Source organism: Pelobates fuscus, chromosome 4 (genome assembly GCF_036172605.1).
Source record: "Pelobates fuscus isolate aPelFus1 chromosome 4, aPelFus1.pri, whole genome shotgun sequence".
Taxonomy (NCBI): Eukaryota; Metazoa; Chordata; class Amphibia; order Anura; family Pelobatidae; genus Pelobates; species Pelobates fuscus.
In genome coordinates, this window is record NC_086320.1 from 345,239,238 (window position 1) to 345,254,287 (window position 15,050).

General features: G+C 38.3%; 1 protein-coding gene across 1 annotated transcript in view; it reads left to right on the forward strand.

Annotated features, from left to right (window-relative positions):
* The window catches only part of CUBN (cubilin), a 211,485-nt gene that overhangs the window by 140,507 nt on the left and 55,928 nt on the right, over nt 1-15,050 (forward strand). The window contains exons 32-38 of the mRNA XM_063452505.1: nt 1,548-1,704; nt 2,900-3,016; nt 5,479-5,592; nt 6,309-6,437; nt 9,476-9,608; nt 11,141-11,346; nt 14,577-14,758. Coding sequence (XP_063308575.1) covers nt 1,548-1,704; nt 2,900-3,016; nt 5,479-5,592; nt 6,309-6,437; nt 9,476-9,608; nt 11,141-11,346; nt 14,577-14,758 — 1,038 coding nt within the window. The remainder of the gene's footprint in view (nt 1-1,547; nt 1,705-2,899; nt 3,017-5,478; nt 5,593-6,308; nt 6,438-9,475; nt 9,609-11,140; nt 11,347-14,576; nt 14,759-15,050) is intronic.

Consider the following 15,050-nt stretch of genomic DNA (forward strand, 5'->3'; position numbering starts at 1 on the left):
GAAATGAGGATATCAATCACGTCAAAAAAAAAACAACAACACTATTATAGAACAACTGGCAAGATACGGTCTCTTTTTAGCAAGTCTTAAATATTCACATTTTATTTTTTTTTATCTTTGTTTAACATTAAAGTTACAAATGTTTGGCCCAAATAGCTGAATAGTTAACGATTTGTTAAACTGACACTGGAGTGTCCCTTTAAGCCTAGAACACAACACACATTACATTCGGGGCGTTTTGCATTCTTTTGGATCAACAACATAAAGGAATGGGTTTTAAAGGGTGAATATTGTGAATATTGGACTGTAGTCTTTTTAACATAGATTACAATGTAACCATGTAACTGAAAGTCAGAATAATAGTGATAGAAACAGGTTTACAATCTAGCAATCTCTAGGATCTAGTCATCTAGGAGATTATGATGTGTTAATCAAAACTGAACTCCAGAAGCCCGAGATACAGTAACTGCAATGCTGCAACTTTCTGTCTAGTTTAAACAGATTAATTCCCTACCCGTGGCTGCAGCACTTCAGCTCCTGGTTAAAGGGACAATATAGTCGCCAGAACTAAAATAACCAGAAACTACAGCTTATTGTATATTCTGGTGAGTAGAATCATTCCCTTCCAGCCTTTTGCTGTAAACACTGTCTTTTCAGAGAAAAGGCAGTGTTTACATTACAGCCTAGTGATAACTCCACTGGCTGCCAGAGGTTCTTCCTGGGCCAGTGCTGCAGAGTAAGCAGCACTGCCATTCCGTGTCTCCACCCAATGCATGGAGACATTGAACTTTCCTCATAGAGATATATTGATTCAATGCATCTCTATGAGGAGATGCAGATTGGCCAGGGCTGTGTTTGGCTTGTGCTGGCTCTGCCCCTGATCTGCCTCCTTGACAGTCTCAGACAATCGATGGGAGAGCATTGTGATTGGATCAGAGAATCCCTTCTGATGATGACTGCCAAACAGGCAGAAAAGGGTCAGAGTCAGCAACTGCAGACTTGAATACAAGTAAGATTTCTAGTATATTTAGGAAGGTGGGGGAGGGGGGCAGAGGGGCTGGATGGTGATTTTAACACTATAGGGTCAGGAATATATGTTTGTGTTCCTGACCCGAAAGTGTTCCTTTAACTACAATGTATTCCTGTCATACCATCAGTGTGGAAATCTTGGTCTTTTGTTCTTTTGTTTTGATTTTCCAGTGGACTATAAAAAAATAAAATAAAAGCAAAAGAAACAATCAGCCTGGCATAACACAAAAAAACTAAAACTAAAAAAAAACACTCAATTATGTATTACGGGTTCAGAGATTTAAAATGTACAATACAGTTTTGTGGTCCCTTACATAAACTAAAATCCTTCTTCTGCACAAGGATGCATAAAAATCAATGTGTACTTTATCTGGCAACCAAACACATTTTCCCATCTTTGAAATGCATTTTTACATGTCAAAAGTTTCACTGTAATTTAGAATGTATGCCTATTGATGAGAATGTAAAGTTCTCCTGACTTTGTTTTTTTTTTTGTTTTTTTTAAATTTCCTATCCAGGTTTATGATGGAGAAAATAGTGATGCTCCAGTTCTTCAAATTTTATGTGGAAGCCAAGTCCCCAGTGCAATTATATCTACTCAAAACACAATGTTTATCCACTTGCGGTCAGACCACAGCGGACAGCGCAGAGGATTCAGCTCTCAATTTAGTGAAGGTAGAGTTTGTTTTATCTTGGATGATTGACAGTTAAGGAGAATTTTATTTGTGGTTGTGATGGGCAAGTATGTCCAACATCATGGACGCCACGCTACAGCTGAGCTCATTATTCTTTTTAGCAGAGGCAAGTCTAGGAAGTCTAGGCTTTCTTAAGTTAAGCTAGGCAGTCACTTGATGAATGATTGAGAGCCCCTAGTAGAATATGCTGGCTACTTTTTACAAAGAAAATAGTCCATGGTTCAAAAATTAGCTAATTTAAGAAACTATAATTGTCACAGTACAAAAAAAAAACATGTCTTACCAGGTTCAATCCCACCTACATAAATGAGAACATGGGAATGAGATCGAAGGTACCCTCTTTATTTTAAACACCAGGGCACATCTATGCATAGGGTGGTCCATTAAGAACGGAGGTATGCAAAGAGTGGTATTGATAAATGAACCCATCACGGTGTCCAAGGATTTTCTATGCAAGACAAAGGGGACAGTGGACGCCACATTGATTTTTTTACTAAACAATTAAATGTGATGGATTGAAAACCAAAAGTTAGTGGTAAGGCCAGTATAAAGGTAGGACATATTACTGAGTTGAAGGACTTGGCTAATTTGGCCTATAATTTTCAAATGCCAAGCTAGCACAAGGATAGCTAAGAGATCATGTCTTTAGTGTCATTTAAAGAAATAGAGAGTGAAGTTCGAACAAGTTGGTAAAAGAAGTCTTTGGTTTATAATTAATAATTAATGGATGCATTCTGTTGGTATTGGAATCTTGGTATTACGGAAATTATTTTCTCAGAGGTCAATAAAAGGAGAACTGATAGTAGTCAACCGAGAAAACCACAGGGGCAATTTCACAAAGTTCCACCACCCATGATACAAGTGAGCAAAGAATTGAGGCTTTAAGAGTAAAATCTATCTGCATTGAAACAGGCACAACTCTTGGTGTTTAGTATTTATAGCCTTCAGTCAGATTGGAGCAACAGTAAAGAGTATGACAGCTCTCACAAACGGATGTAGTATATTATTATCTGTTGATAGATTGGTAATGGACTTGTGCCAAGAGGACAGGTTAAAAACTGACCAGGCACCTGAAAGAATTATGCTGTCATTTAATACTAGAGTTATTTAAAGTGTTTCTCTTGGAATTAAAACATTTTTTTCCCTTTATTCTGACCTTTATTTCCTTATTTAAGCATGTGGAGGCGTCATCGAGAGTGATTCTACTGGAGGAACGATATCCTCTCCGTTATACCCGGCCAATTACCCAAACAACCAGAACTGTGTCTGGATAATCCGAGCACAGGAGCCTTGTAAGCGATAATTTCATGATGTAGAGTTATTATTCATTCTTATTTCCGTTCAGTCAGTTCTAATAATAGATATAATTAATTTTGATACATGCGAATGTCCAGTATATTTATTTCATGCAGCCAAGGGCAATTCTGATCCTGCAAAATTGGTGGAGAAGAGATCTCTCATTTATAATTATGATAATAATAGCACATATCATGATATAAGAATGATATATTGTGGGGGGCAGGGCCTGGCCGCCATGCTGACCGGCCGCATGCGGGAGAGGCTCCTACACAATCTGACCCTTTAGAACGCAATACATGGCACATCGCACCTGAAAGCAGCCAGAAATGAAGCACAGTGAACAGGCAGCTGTGGGAGCTACTGCTGGCCCCAAGATCGGGAGTTTTAAGGCCCCTGAAGGCTGCGAGAAACTTTGGGGCCTGCGGCCTACGCGGGAGGGAAGCAGGATGGACGGCCGCCGTCCTGTCTCCAACTCTAGCAACCATGTAGCAGCACTGAAACACTCCTCACGGGTCCCGTCCCCCCCCCTATGGACCGGCGGGGGTTATCCCTTTCCCCACTGGAGGGATCCGACACCACCACTCACCGACCCCACTGCGTCTCCAATGCTTTCGGAACCCAGAGTTTTATTACAAAATGGCCAGGGCTTCCTCGCTACACCAGCGCCTGATGGAGCACATGGAGTCCCAAGCCTTGGCACCCAGAGTCCCTCACACCGCAGCCCAACGAACACACAGACCGTTACTGACCACCAGAAATGACAGAGAAGCGGACACAGGCTAAAGGCTCACGCGAAGCCTAGTACAAGCGGAATGACACTCACCGGACGCCCCCAGCTACAGGAGCCCTGCTGACAGGCTGCGGTCGCTTCCCACAATGGAGCCAGCGGCAACAGTGAAACCTGTTAATTGGCGGGACTAACAAGCATGCACATAACAGCCAACACAAAAGTACTGTGCTCAGGGGACGCTGGGGCTTTAACCCCTTAAGGACACATGACATGTGTGACATGTCATGATTCCCTTTTATTCCAGAAGTTTGGTCCTTAAGGGGTTAATACCGGGACACCAAGTGGTCTTTTCCTTTTCCTATTGCTAATAGTTACTAATACTGGCAAAACGCAGGGTTAGTAGATATGCCAATCTAAGATATAAGCATATGTAACATGTAGGCTACATAACCTCACCCTCATACAGTCAGCTCACATACAAAGACTGGCAACTAACCCTGAACACAAATCTCTGACATCTTTACAACGCTTGTCTCATTAATCTGAACCTACTCTAATCAAAATCGTGCTATTAGCTGATGCCATACAAATGCCTAATACGTATTGTCTCTCTAGCTAGTACCTACTCAACTTAACCTCTTAAAAATGTGCAAGTAATATCTAAATGTCCTAAATGTGTTTCAATGCATGATACGATATCCAGCTCGTCAATTGCTTTTGGGGCATGACAAGCATATATGTAATGATGATATGCACAAAAAAAAAAATAAAAAAAAATGATATATTGTAATCTTCTACAGAAAACAGACATTATATCTCATACAATCTGCTAACACAATCATTTATCACACAGATCACATTTTTATCACCTTCAATGTGTTAAAGGGAACCATCACTACAAATTACACCTTAATAAAAAATTACACCTGAATTACACATTGAAAAAAAGAAAATCAGCTTTAATACGTGTTAACCTTTTTTTTTTTTTCTTTACAAGATACTCTGTCTACTTTTAAACATATTACATATATTAAAGATTTTGCAAACTGTATCATAATCCAGATGAGTCAAGGCACAGACGGGGCACACAATGTATTAGACGAGGAGAAACAAAAACTGTCTATACTGACTGCCCAATGCAGAGCTTATAACAATGTTTGTCGGAAAGCAATGATGGAGGCACCCAGTTCAAGGATGGAGGGTTTTATTTTTCAGACCTCTAAACATATATTTGTTCAATATAGGGAATCGGTAAACATAAAATTAAAAACACTAGGAAGTGAAAATGTTCCTTTATTATTCGTATCTAATGTTATGATATTTCATTTTGTGAAATATTTAGGCTTTGATCTAATACTTCTGGAAAAGCCTTTCAAACAAGTTAATATTTTTTAAATAAATGTTTAAAACTATAAATGTTTTACAAAATATTCAAATATATCAAAATAATATGAAAGTGTGAAAATATTAAAATATTTTTTCAAAATATGAAAGCATTTGGAAAGCGTATCCAAAACTATTAAATGGAGGCCCTAATTTGTTGTGAAAAGTGCCAGATTGTTTTTGTGAGTACTTATTGCAGACTTGTGCGCTCTTCACTAATTGTGTGATAATATTTACCTACATCTTAAAGTTAATAGTCATAATACACTGATATAATACACTGATATGTTTTTGCTACTTCATATTGTGGATCGTCTACTTATAATTTGATTTCATTTACAGTGAGTCACATTACCCTCTCTTTCACGGACTTTGTCATTGAAGACAGCAGCCGTAATTGTACACTTGATTATGTTGAAATTTTAGATGGGGATAACTATGAAGCACCCACTCAAGGTATGGTATATATAATTTATCTCAGATTTAAAAAAACGTTTTAAAAAAAGTATACTAATCTCAAATACATCTTCATTAAGATCCCTGCTTAAATATACTTACTGGCATACATACTAGCAAAATCTAGCACACTATAGCTCCACCACTATACTGAACAATTAAAAAACGGTACAGTACAAAACATAAAGATAGCGGCATATCAAGGCTGGTCCAAGATATTGTGATACAAACCTTGTTACTTCCCTCACTGCCTACTAAAATCCCACCTCCTGATCTCTTCATATTCCCTGTATGCCCTAGTGCATCTCCCTATGCCCACCAAGTTTATCTCCGCATATCACCGAATGTATCTCCCTATTTACGCATTGTGTATTCCCATGGTACCTCCCCATATCACCAATGTATTTCCACATGTTTTTCATAATTAACCATTTGCCCTTATAAGCTGAAGTGGCCTGGGTGTTTTCAGGAATTGTGTATGGAAAGTGAATTTTACATTCTAGTGCCCTATAAAATAAAATAGCCAAGTTGGCTAAAATAAAATAGTCAAGTTGGCTAAAATAAAATAACCAAGTTGGAAACAAGAAGCAAGAGAAATGTACTTGAGAAAAATAACTGTTGAATTTCTCATAGATATTGCGAGATGTAGAAAGTCCATTTAAATGTATGTCTAATTTTTTAACGTAAACAAAACTCTTTTTCACTATTATTTGCAGGTCGTTACTGTGGCAATACAATTCCGCATCCTATAACCTCTTATAGTAATGCCCTTGTGGTCAAATTTATCTCTGATGGGTTTAATCAAGCCAAAGGATTCCATGCAACCTACCTGGCGTCTTCTTCAGGTGATGCTCTACCTCAGCTCTGCATCTCTTTGTCTCACCATGTACAATGTGATATATTATATCTTATTGAGTGATAGCAGTTAGGAGCTTTATATATCATCATGTAACTGAACATCAATCCATAATTCACACAGTACCACTGAACCTGAGGCAGAAACATTGGGCTTGTTCTCAAGAATGTCACAATCTCTTAATGTGAAGTCAGTAGGCAAAAATAGCAGTCACATTCCTTGCCCTTATCAGCTTTTACTCTGATCCAGTATGAATTATCACCTTTTCGGATGCTGTCGCTATCTGACTACACCTTACACCTAGTTCAGAGAAAAAGACAAGCTTATCACTGCAGCCTATCGATACGTCATAGCTATGCAAAATACATATAAAGTGAACATAGATATGAAACAATATTCATTCACATGGCACATGAATTTTCAATACACACCTGTGAAGTTTGTCATTCAGGTGTATAGACGCTCAAATGGCAACCTCTCTGCATTGTAGACTCATAACACACATATTATGCAGACTATCAATAAAAGGACGTTAATGAAAAGATCAGAGATATGTTTTTCACAAAATAAAAAAAATCTTCATAAAATTTCCAATGCATGTGTTAGGGATGGAGAATAGAGCCAATGGTTCGAGGGTCCCTGTCTGACCACTGGGCCCTTCACAGCCCTCTAAGGTCACCTTGTGATTAATCCTGCTCTGCCAACATATCGCATCTGATTGAACACATACATTGGTTACTTGTTGCAGTGAGGCATTGTGGCAATGAACTCAAAACACTTCGATTTCTTGACAAGTCACCAAGCAATATACAAAATGTGATCGGAAAGAATCAATTGTTGTGACTGTGCATAATGTACAGATATTGAAAGGGTGGAGTGCGTAAACCAGATGTTAATTTCAGGTGGCAGACAGAAATGTATTCAACTAGCAGCCACATTTTTTAACACAAGGGTAGAAAACAAACCCATAATTGGGAGAAGTCAATTAAACTGTCAAAGGGAATAATGACAAAGAATAAATTCATGTTTATGGGAGAGTTCCCATTGATTTTAGTCTGACCACCCATGATTGGGATTTGGCAGCTGCACTGTTATAGGAAGGGCAGCATGGAAGCACACTGGAGGTGCATACGTTGGAGGAAAAAGCAAGTTAGAATAACCATTGTCAACCAACCACTCCACCACAACCTGTTTAAAAAAAACAAGGCCCCGTCAGCTGTGACATGAGGGAACTCCTCCGGTGCTCCCAAAAGTCGGCATGGGACAAGATGGCACTGTGAGTTGAGGGCTCTTACTATTCATCTGAGGATCTCTCATACAACCCTGGAGAGGGAGCCTGCCAACAGGCCTAAAGCCAAGCCACCGGTTACCTGAGACCTAGTCACTGCATTTCAGCTTAAAGACATGCTCTTTGAACTAAGAGTGTACATTACAGCTAATATGGTCTATAAGGACACCATAGAAGGCGCCGTGAGAAAGAGATTACCCTCTTGGAGGCAACAACTAGAACTCATGATTCTAGGCTTACCTTCGTAGTACACAAACGGGCTGAACTCCAGCAGAAACAAATCACCACTGCATATAGAATTGAAGCCCTGTAAGATCAAAGACAGCGCTATAATTTAAAAGTACTTGGTGTCCCAGACTCAATGGGATTGCCCAACCTGCTGCACTATCTTCGCCACCTTCTCAATCTATTACTACCACGGAAACAGGTTCCAATCTCTGCAAGACAAGACCCTAATTCAAGCAGCTATTTGTGGAAACTCTCCTTTGATGTTTGAGGACTTTGCCCTGTCACTGTTCCTGGACCTCACTATAGGCACTATCACATGGCACATGAACCTACAGCCGCTATTATTGCTCCTTCATGCTACGGATATTCCCTATAGCATTGGGTTCCCGAGGCACTATTATGCACACACCTAGGCTCGGTTTACAAGGCATTGAGTTACCAGGAGTTGGACTCTTAGCTACAATGTCTGTGCCTGTCTGGGCCTGTGAGAGCAGTGACACCAGGCCTGACACGACTTGACCCCTCCACTATATCAGTATTCTCACCACGTTTAACAACGCAGGGTACCTACCAAAGAAGAGACTTGAACAACTGAGTCCCGGAATGCAGACTCTCTGGTTCCTAAGAGGACCACCAAGTTCCATCACCTTGGCTCACATTTATAATTAAGTTGCTACTGGCTATTTATTTTTTTTACTCTGTACTCTGTTTCTCTCTCTGTAAACCTAGGGAGGGGACCCATTCCTTTAGAGGTATAATTGTGTATCTCTGACCTCACGGAACGGAATTTTCCCAACCCTCAGGGGACGTACACGATAGCCTTATTAATGTACATTTTCGTGAATTTTTTTTTCTTATCTCGTTAGTTCACATACAGTATTTTTCCTATATAAACATATAGATGCCTATTACCTTTGACACAATAGTTCAATGTTCTTATTTCTACGAAAAGTGCTCGATTCTCAATGCCGTATTTTTGTATTTTATTTTTGACATGTGTCTGCTTTACCATTATATTCTGCACAAAAAAAATAAAGAACGAAAAACACACAAAAAAAGAAACAATGTTAATACTTAAGTCCAGAAAAACAAGTCATGTAAGTAGTTTACACATACAGAGCATCTCTCCATCCAATCTCTGTTCAGTTGCTCTATTCCTGGAACGGTTGAGAACTGAAGTGAGACTGCGAAAAGATGTTTGTTCCGACTACAAGGATATTTTTTGTAGGTTCTAGTAGTCATTAATTTTTAGGTCAGACTGGCTCAACTGAATTATCCTGGTACTGACCATGCACATTCAGTTTACCAACCAAATACGGCAATGTGAAAAAGGCAAATCATGTATGTGATAATATCACCCATGTAGGTGACGATGACGTGATTTACTGTTTAAAACCTTACTGCACACTTATCGTCCAGATATAAAGCAGGCTAAATTTTTTTTCCTGTGTAATGTTACTAATCTGTACATTAAACAATACTTTTGTTTTTTATTTTGTATTTTTTTTCAGCATGTGGAGGCACATTACATATGGAAAGTGGAGCCTTTAACAGTCCTAATTATCCAGAGGATTATCCATCAAATACAGAGTGTGTTTGGAAAATTCTCAGCTCTCCTGGCAATCGACTCATGCTTTCTTTCATGTAAATCCATTTCTGACTTCATATTGTTTTGCTCATAATGACCTTACAGGAAGGAAGCCCTAATGTCTGGCAGGAAAGCCATTTAACAACTGCTTTAACTTAAAACATAACTTGGAAAGGAAACAAAGCTGTGCAGATTCATAGCAGATTTGCTATCCCTAAGCGGATTTCAAAATCATGGCAATTAATGGCTACAGATATTAATATTTTTACATAGGGAGGAACAGAACATGTTAATTAGCCACATCTTGTAGACCAACCAGGGCCAGCCTTAGACCTTCAGGTATCCTATGGAAAACTTAGGAGTGACACTCCCAATGTCAACCCGCCCACTAGTATTAATTATTATCATATAATGACTTATAAAAAAAAATCTAAATTATTTATCTTCAGAAGTTACCATTAAAATCTATGGGATTATTTTTCGTAGATAAATAATTGGAAAGCCCCCCTATTTTTCTGTTAGTGTAGGATATTTAAGTTGTCAGTGCTGTGCTATACCCTCCTCTGGAGACTCAATACCAAATCCCATGGAAATGACAGAGATGATGTGAAATCAAATCCCCATGTCTGTGTCACCGTACAGCCTCACGTTGCACAGGGTTTAATTTTTGAAGCTGTACAAGAGGGCACAGCTATGCACAGACAGCTTGGCCATGCTATAGAATTTAACAAATGAGAGGGCAGGTGGGAGGGTATAATAGGGTAATTTAGGCAGACAACTGGTCATGGAGTTCTCTAGTCTCCACAGCTGGGCTACTAAAACCCCAGGTGGTGCAAATGTTTCTCCTTTATGGTATGCTTTGTGCAATTGCACAAGTGTGAAAAAAACTGCTTAAGGTGCGTCGGCCATGATAAGTATGAACCGATAGACATTGTTCTAGTCTGATTGCTAGGCAGCCAAAAGTTCCACAAATTACTGTGGAGTCTAATCAATATACTCAGATGATATTTTGACCTAAATGTTGCAACTACTTTGGCATCTTCCCTCAACAAGCTATTAATTCCAGTGTCAGTTGGAAGCTGATTGTCTATAGCAGGCATAAGCAACCTTCTGCACTCCAGATGTTTTGGACTACACCTTCCATGATTCTTTGCCAGCATTATGGGTGTTAGGGCATTTTGGGGGATGTAGTCCACAACATCTGGAGTGCCAAAGGTTGCCTATCCCTGGTCTATAGTGTTCCCCTTACTCTAACTTTAATTGTGATCTTAAAGTGAGCCAGTTATGAAAGGAACCGCACCCTACCTGCATCGTACTTAACCATTTCAGTATTGCCAGAGAATAATTTTTCCTAAATTAGGGGTCCTCAAACTGCGGCCCCCCAGATGTTGCTGAACTACAACTCCCATGATTCTTTGAATTACATAGGTAGCCAGAGAATCATGGGAGTTGTAGTTCAGCAACATCTGGGGGTCCGGAGTTTTAGGACCCCTGATCTAAATCATTAGTGTAAATTTAGTAAAGTACCGGTACTACTCAATCCAAATTACAATTACAAAATACATTCCGTGTTTTATTTTGCGTTCAGGACATTCTCTCTGCAAATAAGTGATAATTGCACGAATGACTATGTGGAAGTAAGAGAAGGGGATGAAACCGGCATGCTCCTGGGGCGTTACTGTGGATTTTCACTACCAAGCAATGTTACAACTATCACTGGACATATCCTATGGATTAAATTTGTGTCTGATCATTCTAACAGTGGCTCTGGGTTTAGGGCCACATTCTCTCATTGTAAGTTTATATGTAACAACGTGATAAATATATTTATCAGGCTGGGAAAAGATATTGTGGACAGTATATTATAGCATTGCTAAAAGGAAGAATATATGCTTAGAACATGGAGAGACACTGTCAATCTTAGGGATTAGCAGAGCAGATGCCAAGGCAGTTGGTAGCTTTGCAGAAAGATAAGTCCTGCGCTCACTCCCATCACTGGGCGGCAGCAAAGACTACAGTACACATCAGCCCTAATATATAGTAAAAACCAAAGAAAAACAAGTTACCTGCACTCTCTCCTTAATCCCTATGTATTTTTAAAAATGGAGCTTTTTTAGTTACCTCCAATGGCCATTTGTTTAAATTATGCAATTAAAATATAATTTATAACAAGACTGATTTATAAAAAACACTTATAGTAGTGTAAAAACACATTGCTGTGAATATAATTGGTCTGGTATAAATTCAGACACAACATGAGGATTTGTGCTCAAAATAGGGACTGTCCCCGCCTACATAGGGAGGTATGGTATTTGGCTGGCTCAGCGTTAGAGTCCTGCTCACATAAAATGTTGTCAGTTTTAAAGTGATCACCGTATCCATGCTTTTACTAGGAAACTATATCAAAATTAACGCCAGATGTTTATCATGATTCATGCTCGCGTTAAACAACAAAACAAACAAAAACCAAAGCAAAACATAGGAGGATATTTATTAGTGTCCTGATAAGAAAAATGTTGCAAAATGGTAATAAAGTGAGATTACTATTGTTTTCTATGATTGTTCACTATCGGAATTTTGCACTACCTTTCATATGACAACATTTTGAGACATAATGTCTGCTGCTTTAAGGATTTAAAGTGGACCTGTCATCTTTTTTTTATTTTGGTTTCCTTTCCTTATGATCTTGAACCTTGATTTAAGCTCCACCCTTTGTCAAATGTTGTCAACCTGACTGCTACACTTAAAAGTATAGCACTCAAAAAATAAATATAAGAGATTCAGACACAAGGAGCTATATAGAAACAGATTAGATAAAGGTTATTTATGGTGACAGTTCCACTTTAAGAACTATCTAGCCCTCCTTGTTAAACAGCGCAGGTCTACTGTATCGGGTTGTAAGTAAATGCTGTATATTTGACCCTACACCTTTAGCGACACATGCACAGCGCTGTCTACTAAATCATGAATTGTGGAAAACAGAGAAAGTAATTAGTAATTTTAGTCAAAAATAGCTGAATTGGGAAAAAATCGTAAAATCAGTTAGTTTCCAGCTCTGCTCTTTAGACTAAAATTTGAAATTATCTGATTAATTCACAAAGTAGGTTTAATTTTTTTAATAATGCATTTTAAAACAGATTGTTTATCATTGTTATTTTAATTATTTCAACACTGTTTATAACAAGCTAATGCTGATTTAATTCTCCATTAAATGTTTTATATTGAAACCTATTTTAAAGCAGAGCTTCTTTGATCAGTTACTTTTAGATATTTTTTCCTAGGATGTGATGATTTCTCCTGAACCTGATTATGTTAGATCTAACACAAAATGATTTTGCCTATGACGAGTGTTAACATAAACACTCGTAAAAATGGCTGTTGTGTATTTTTTATCAAGGTTTTATCACGACCTTCAAGATATTTTTAGACATTTCTAATTGCAGGCAGGAAATCTACTTAGCACAATACAAAGAAAAATGTCCACCCTAATCTTAAAAATGTGTTCTATAACTCTAAACAGTCCCAGATTCACTGGGAAGTGCAGTTTACGTATCCAAAAACTGCTGTGCCATTTTGTTTCTCATTTGTATCAATGAGAAACAAAAGTTCCCAAAAATACAGGGATAGTTCAACATTATCATTTTTCCCTATGCAATGGTGCATCCCCAACACTTCACATTGGCATACCTTGGCCAACTGAAGTTAGAGAGTAAGCCAACCCTGACATAAAAAATCCACACGATACCTCCAAAGGTACTCGAGAGTGGCAGAGCATTATTGGAGGAAGTCTCATAGTATGGCTGACATCATCCACTTTATGTTGAGTTCCTACACCTGTGCCCTCTCTCTTGCCAAACACACATTCTTCATCTTTCTCATCTCCACCTTCTCAGATGATCCCAAAAACCTCTTTCAAAATGTTATACAAGCTCAACCTCTCCAAGACTAAACTCATTGTCTTTCCTTCCTCTAAGGCTTCATCCATCCCTGCTTTCCTTTAGGTCAATGGAGCATTACTTCTATTCAGAAGATAAGTTGTCTTGGTGTGCCCTCTCACTTCCCTCTGTTTATTTGTCCCTATTCACCTACTGTTCCCATATGTCAATTTTTTTTTGTTAGAATTGTTTGCCTTGTTTTACCTATTGTACAGTGCTGCAAAATAATTATGTTGTCTCTATACAAAAGGGACACTTTAGGCACCAAAACAACTTTAGCTTGATGGAGGTGTTTTGGTGTATAGATCATGTCCCTGCAGTCTCACTGCTAAATTCTCTGCCATTCAGGAGTAAAATTACATTGTGTATTGCATTTTCCGTATAATTTAGAATTTCTTATCTCCTGCTCTGTTAATAGCCTTCTAGACCCTGCTGCAGCCTTCTGTGCTTGTTTAAAGTTGAATTTTACAGAGCAGGAGATAAAAACTTCTAAACCAAGTTAACATTAGATTGGAAATGAAACCATTGTATTTCATGCAGGCTGTATGAGGCACAGACAGGGGAGGTGTGGCTAAGGCTGCATAAATAGAAAGAAAAGTGATTTAACTCCTAAAGGCAGAGAATTGAGTAGTGAGACTGCAGGGGCATGATTTACACACCAAAATGCTTTCATTAAGCTAAAGTTGATTTAATGTCTATAGTGTCCCTTTAACAATTGTCCTTGAAACCTTTCATGGTGTGTGACCTTAGGTTGATGGAATTGTAGGTCTTATTGCCAGGAAAAGCTTCATATCTTGAAAAATAAGTCGCATTCAGAAAAACAATGTACAATATACTAGCATGAGTCTTCAAAATGTCACTCACTTCTTCCAGTGAATTATTTTCCTTGTAGTGAAATTCCACCAGCACCGACCTAATGAAACATCTTTTGATTTTTACAGCCATAATTCCTGCAGAATGTAACAAGAGAGTTAATCTTTCTCAGTTTAACTCTTCAACTATCAGTTTAAATGTATAAGAAATATAAAGGTACACACCAAAATGACATGCTATATACTGAATACTAAATCTGAACTTGTTTTATGATAGTATTTGGAAACAATATTTTCGGAACTCAAGGACAAATTGCCTCCCCACTGTGGCCCAGAAATTATCCTCATCATTCCAACTATATTTGGACAATTAATGTGGAATCCACTCAGATCATTGAGGCCATGATTCTGGAGATTGACATTGAAGAACATTCCACTTGCTCCTATGACAAGTTACAAGTACGTTTGTAAAATGTAACTGCCCCTGAATAACAAATTTATATTTTATAGAACCAGCTGACAAAAATAAATTGATATTTTAAAGAGCTTCATTTTTTTTTACCCATGTCCACTCTGTTTTGAAGCACATATTTGGTGGACCTCTGGTTAAAATCCAGAAGACCACAAAGAGTACTGTATACACATGCTTTTAAAATATGTAGTATGCTAGAACAGCAGAGGTGGACATATTTTATAACTGCAAACATGGCAATATGTCATTAATTTCCAAACATCTTCTAATCAAGTTTTA